The sequence below is a fragment of the Trachymyrmex cornetzi genome, unplaced genomic scaffold, assembly GCF_001594075.2.
Source record: "Trachymyrmex cornetzi isolate Tcor2-1 unplaced genomic scaffold, Tcor1.1 scaffold147, whole genome shotgun sequence".
NCBI lineage: Eukaryota > Metazoa > Arthropoda > Insecta > Hymenoptera > Formicidae > Trachymyrmex > Trachymyrmex cornetzi.
Window position 1 is genome coordinate 4,888,667 of NW_017296059.1, and position 7,248 is coordinate 4,895,914.

General features: G+C 27.6%; 1 protein-coding gene across 1 annotated transcript; it reads left to right on the forward strand.

Annotated features, from left to right (window-relative positions):
• Positions 1-6,289: 6,289 nt before the first annotated feature.
• LOC108757586 (adenylate cyclase) lies at positions 6,290-6,985 on the forward strand. The gene is made up of 2 exons (XM_018502047.1): positions 6,290-6,603; positions 6,721-6,985. Exons 1-2 carry the CDS (start codon positions 6,290-6,292, stop codon positions 6,983-6,985), a joined length of 579 nt encoding a protein of 192 aa, XP_018357549.1.
• The last annotated feature ends 263 nt before the right edge of the window (positions 6,986-7,248 follow it).

Below are 7,248 nucleotides of genomic sequence, written 5' to 3' on the forward strand. Positions count from 1 at the left end.
CTGGCTGCTGAGTCTGCTTAACGCAGCCACTGTCTTTGGTGCGGAGCCCCCAACAGAGTTTGGACACTGCTGAAGCAATTGCTGATTGGTTCTTCTTCTTCTTTTGGTTTCCCCTTGATTGGTTTTCCGACTCAAATTTAGAGTCACAGTACCATGCAAAAATAACGGATCTTTCGATCCTGCTGATTGGTTCCGCCATTAACTGCCAATTGACGCTTTCGTTAGGCCCTGCGCACAATAAAAGGAATAAGGAATTAGGAATAAAGATTAAATGATTTTAACCTATCAGAAATCGGATACATCAGAATACATGGTTTCTGATAGGTTGAAATTGTTCATTGTACTATAGGTATATTTATATCAACGCTCTAGAAATGCATGTTGACAGTCGGTATTATTCATACTTTTTATATTATAATTTAGATTCGTAAACCTTCTTCGATACAATTACAAAAATAAGAATATATAGTAGATACAAATAAAACTAAAATTATAAAACTATAATTATATTAAAATAAATATAAGTAAAAATAAAAATTTGAAAATTAATCATTATTAATATTAACATTAAATATAAAAATCTATTTTATTTTCTACATTTAGTTTTGTTTCCTTTTCTTTTTTTCTGAATTTTTGTTGATGAGTCTAATTTTCTTATTTTAAAAACGACTTACAATTATTGACGTTAATTATATAATCACTTAACAATTTTACTCTAATAACAATTTATTAATTTCAAAGCAATTCTTGTCGAAAAATATGTTTTCAAAGATGACATATACTGCGCACTTTGTGTATGTTTTTCCATTCTTTAAATGTTATTCTTTTTTTGTCTCAGTTAGGTTTGATACAGAATTATATACATATACTGACAGACAGTATTAATGTAACAATTATAGACTGAACAACAGTAAGACGATTCGACAGTAACGCCGAGATTGATAATACAATAAATCATAATTTTGACGACCTTCTTGATGTACAGATAGAAGAGCATATATCAATCGACTGAAAATCTTTTAAAAAAATAATAAGGCTTTCTTTTTAAAAGATACTATACAAAACGAATAAGGTAATAAGACAATTTTCAATAAATTCTTGAATTTATTTTAAATATAATTTATCAAATTTCTTAAATTTAAATGAATTGACAATATATAATTTTTTTTTAATATAATTTTTAGAGTCTTTACAGAGTTTAAATTGCATAATTCTTTTTTTAAAAGATAAATCGAATAAATATCTTTTACATTTTGAAATCATTAACAATCCCAAAATCTGCAAAATATCTATTTATTAATATGATAATCTCAGTAAGACTGATATAATTCTATCAAAAATAAGAACATTATAATGCATGATAATAAAAAAATTAAAAATTATTTATTCGAAAATCTTTACAAGCTAAATCATATATATTATACATTTAAATATATTAGTCATATTACAACATTTTTCACGTGATATACATATCTAAATCTTTTTCAGATTTAAATTAAAATAGTTTTTCTTAAGCTAATTTCAAGACAAATTGATCAAGAAAAGGCATCTAAGGCATTTTGAATTATCAACGAATTTTATTTGTTATTTGAAAAATTATGACTTATTTTCTTGGAAAATTAACAACAAACTTTCAAAATTTAACACATGTAAATTTATCAAACAATAATATCACCAATTTGCCAAAAAATTTTGGTACTCTGCCCTGTGTTCAATGGCTTGATCTATCACACAATCGTCTTGGAATTCGAGATCAATATAAATGGCTATGGATAGAACAATTTGCTATTCAAAAGAGTTTGATATTCCTAAATATAAGTTATAATTTAGTAAGTCACTTCATAATTAAAAGGTATCATGATACTCACTGAAAAAAGAAGATTCCGTGTTAAGCATCAAAAAATATTTAATCTACCAATATCATCATTAGTCATTTATCATTTACAGTTAAAAGAATTACCAGTATATATCGACAAATTATATACTTTACGAGAGTTAAACATTTCTCACAACATGTTGCAACGTTTACCAAACATAAAAAATTTACAAAATCTTAAAAGTTTGGACGCCTCATATAACTGGTTGTTGTATTTACCAACAACCTTGTTTGTAAATCAACGCCTACGTACCTTAGATATTTCAATGAATTCATTTTTATCCACCGATATCGTGTATCTTCAACACACTATAGGTGAATATAATGTGATACCAAGTCTCGTTGAATTGTCAGCGAATACATTGCTAAATCATAGGTTTGTTGCTATTACTTTTATTTATCATTTTCATTCGTGCGTTATTTTTATTAATTTTCTTCGATTTGAAAATATTTTTTCTTAACAAAACTATTGGTTTCGTTTAGTGGCTGCAAATTTTTTAGTTCAAACGAATTAAAAAAAAATATGCGCGAACAAAGTTTCAATGATTCAAAGATCATAAAACCACGTTCAGCTAATTTCACATTTTAATAAATTTCTAATTTAAAACTATAATTACAAACGCATGCGATCTAAAAAATTGTTATAACTATAGCAATTTCTTTCGATTTTTTGTCTTAAGAAAAAATGTATTCTAAGTTGATTAAAGATTTTATCATTAAAATAATTGAAGAAGAATAGAATCTATAGGCCCATATTCAGAACGCATTTTTATCGATAAAAACGCACTTTTATTTCTAAAATTCTATAATATGCGTAACGTAAAGTACAGTATGTTAGCTCGCTAACTACGTTGTAAACGCGTTCTGAATACGGGCTGTAATATAGAAATCTCATTTCAGACACAAAATAATAATAACTGTAATATCTTTTATAGCATAGCGTACGATGTAAATTCAATACCATATACATTAGTCGTGTATTTAAATACAGTGAAAACATGCTTCATTTGTAATAATAGAATCTGGTTCGATAAATGGTGTAAAAGGGTGTACTCAAACACAATTCTTAATAAATGTATTGAAGTCTTCAATGCAAGAGCTGGAAGAACGATACAAAATGATACAAAAGATGCCCCTGTAAAATTGGAAATATACTCTTGTCTATCTTGTTGTAATTTATATCACGCGCTTGATAAAAAGCCAAAGGAATTTGAAAATCAGGGAAATTAACATTTGCAACAGTGATGTTTCATATATATATGATCTGGAGACATGAGGTGCGTTTCACGTATGGTGCGCATGATATATCATTTCATCCTTGTTATTCACCGAATATTAAGGAAAGAAAAACGCACGGTAGTGTCTCGGTGCTAAGACGTGGCGTGAGACATTGCCGTTCTCCTTTAGCCCGGATCTACAATAGATTTTTAAGTCTTAACCCGTAAGAAATGGACGAATCACAATCAATTATTCTCCTTGCATTCGAATATAATTGGTCAATTTTTTACGGCTTAAGGCTCAAAACACCTATTGTAGATCTGAACTTACGCGAGCCGGTATTATATTACCGGAATTGATAGCGTTCAAATTTCCAGTACATCAATATACATAATTATATGATTCATCTACAGAATCTGTTTTATAATATATATACTAATAATATGCAACAATTTTCACTTGCATACAGATATTTTAATATTTATTTATTGTTAACAGATAAATACTAATCTTGACAATCGTAACGAAATATTGGATATATTCGACTCAGTATTTGGCTATTGCGATCTCACATTTTTTTATTATTATGACAGTCCTACATTGTACGAATTGTTTTATGTATTGGACTTATGTAATATATGTATACTCTCAATATAAATTTTATATTTAATTATTTAACAAGTGTACTATTTAATTATCCTCTAAAATAATTTATAAAACAATAATATATTTATTAAAATAACGACTTCTGTACACAAAATGTGGCAACGCTTGCCGCGTCTTGTGTGCAGGAGTTATAATGTTTTTTAATACAATTAAACAAGATTCTAATACTCGTAATAATCCGAAAAAAATGTTCCATATATAATTATATAAAATTCCATAAAATTATATATAATTATATAAAAAATTGACATATTTCATGTACAATGATATGTACTATATATATAAAATATAACTATATATATATATATATAACATTTTTTCCCAGGAATAGAAATTCAATATGCTAATATAAATGAGTTTATATGTACAGTAATTAAGTAAATTACTTTATATAATATTATATATATTTAAATAAAATTTTTACATATTATTTATAATGCTTTAGTAGAACATTTAAAACTCAATATTTTTATTAGCGTATTTTTTATATATTATAAATATTTATGTTTTAAATCGATACGTCTCGCTACAATTGTATATATTGAATAATTTCTATAATAAAATATTAACAACGGGCAATGAGAGCATTAATACAGCGCGGTACTTGGAGGGCAATACATATAATATATAAATTAAAAGATTCTAATTGGGCTCTACATATAATATATTCCCAATAATTTTGCATTACGTATACAAACTTCTGGATCGTTTCGGTTTCCTTCGAACCATCATCAGCAATGCCATATAATTTATTATACAAAGTTTTGCAATATCATAGTGCGCAGATGTTGCAAATAGTATCTATATTAGACAAAGAATGAGCATACATCTACTTCCGAATTATATGTCTATCTTCTGTCTAATGTAGAAACAATTTCCAATATCTACAAACTATGAATATTACAAAGATTTTGAATGGTAAATTATATGGCATTGCTGACGACGGTTGAAGGAAACCGAAACGTTCAAGAAGTTTGAATAGATACATAATGTAAAATTATTGAGAATATATTATATGTATTACGCTTCAAATTCCAATGTATTAATGCTCTCATTGTCCGTATATTATTATTAAAATATTATTATTTTTTTAGAGCCTTATTAAATATAATTTTTTTTTTAGTTTTTAAGTTATGTTTTTAGATTTTAATATTAATACTCTGATAACTAACTTATAATGTATCTTTTAACTATCTATTTATCATTTGAACCTAAATTTAACTATATATATAAAATATATAAATTTTGAAAATTAGCTAACACAATTTATAAGTCTCAAAAAAACCGAATTTTTACAAAAATAAAGGTAACGAGCGCGTTATTATTATTTTAATTTCAGTTATAATCTTTAGTTTAAAATCGACCTTTACAATATACTGTTTCACATTTGTATCAGTGTCACTCTAATATAAAACAACAAGTAATAATCAAATACGACAGTTACCTCGAGGATCCTGTCAGAACATCACCTTAACTAATTTAGAAAAGAAAACCGCACTGTTATAAATTAGGAGTTACGCAAGTCTATGGAGTACTAAATTTTTCTACAAAGGCAGCAACAAAACAAGCAAGTGGGTCATAAAAACAAGACAATAGGCAGTAGGCAGTAGACCTTTCTTTATCTAAATGTTTGATTTCCCAAACAGAACGTGAGGCACATTGGATGTAATAATTTGTAAGTGTTTCTTAAGACTAAATCACGAAAATTCATACGTCTTTTACATATATCAAATAATTAAAATCGCATAACATTTATAACTTCTTACAGAAATCTTGGAACAAATTATATATTCACGACAAAGATCTTCAAATTTTGTATATTATCAGCAACGTATATTATTAGCAACCTAAATTACCAATTTATCTGGTTCTTAGTAATATATAATTACAATATAAGACTTACATTGTCTTTGCACAATGGTGAATAATTGCTATGATACGTATATTAATAAAAACTATTTTTATTCCATATTAATCACTTCACTCGAGAAGTTAAATGTATTAGAGTTATATAATATTAAGTATGATTATTTTAAACTTGTAGCATAATGACTGCCAATTACAAATCTAATTTAAATAATTATTTTCAATACAGAGAGGTAAGAGAAAAAGCCGTGCAATTTTTGGAGATAAGCGAATTAAGAGACAACGTTTTCACTCAGAAGATTTGACAAAAATATATTTAGCACATTTGAAGTTTTGCACTCCACTGACCTTGAACTTTCTGACCTTGAATAACACTACAATGTGGCTAAATTTAACAGATGTAAACATATCAAGTAATAAAATTGATGTGTTGCCGAGAAAATTGGGCGCTTTTCATTGTCTTCGACGGCTTAATTTATCACATAATTGTTTGAGTCGATATTCTGGATGGGTATGGCTAAAAGAAGCACGCATTAAGAGAACTTTACATTTTCTAGATATAAGTAACAATTCGGTAAGTCATTATAAGATATCACGGCAATCACTAATCAAAGCGGTGTTGTCATAAATAACAATTAATAGTTCATTAATAGCACGGTCAACATGAATATCATTAATTTACAGTTGCTCGAAATATCGGAATACATTTGGAGTTTGAATGCATTAGTAGAATTGAAAATGAGTCACAACTTGTTGGGACGTTTACCACAGGGCATTGAAAAGGTTCGAAATCTTAGTATTTTGGATTTGTCGCATAACATGTTAATGTATCTACCAGCAGGGATCATTTTTTTGCGACTGCAAACTATAGATATTTCAATGAATCCATTAGTAGTCAATCCCCCAATTTTGTTTTATAAAATAATGTACCCAAGCCTTACTATGTTTGCAGCAAGGTCACTGCAGCAATATTGCAGGTACGTTGCTTTTTTTAACTTGTGTACTATAATGTAATTTCAGCATAAATAAGATATATCACACAAGTTTCTACTTATTGATAATTTATGTAATAAACTAAATCAATATTTTCACAGTGATAAACATATAATTTTTCGATGGGATAAATGGAATGAATATATAAGTAGAAATAAATTCGAGAAATGCTTCTTTTGTAGAAACATATGTACACCTTCCTACATGCACGTAGCGCAGCCATTGAAAGATATATTTGACATAACTGAAAACGTAATAACAAAGACATCAGAATTACCAGTAGTATTATGTGAATATTACGGTTGCTATCCTGAATGTAAGGAGGACTGGTATTCTAGTAACGAATCGGATACATCTCGAAATTGAGAAGACCGACATATAAATTAACATTTATTCCTAAAAATTACGTTGCAGGAATTTCGATTTTCTCATAAATGCCGATTACGTTTATATTTAGATGTGATATACAATCTAGTAGGAAATTAACGTTGACAACGAGCCTGATTTCTCCTTTACGTTAGGACTAACATTCGTAAGAATGTAATTCGAATAACAGTATCCGACAATACAATAGCATTTAATTCATTCTCTATAGCATGTATCAATTATTGATACATGATATAACGCAA

What these genes read in the sequence shown, in the direction of transcription:
- LOC108757586 (XM_018502047.1), top strand. Translation starts at nt 6,290, where the DNA reads ATGAATATCATTAATTTACAGTTGCTCGAAATATCGGAATACATTTGG. An exon ending in TCACTGCAGCAATATTGCAG is followed by an intron (nt 6,604 to 6,720) that starts GTACGTTGCTTT and finishes ATATTTTCACAG; the next exon opens with TGATAAACATATAATTTTTC.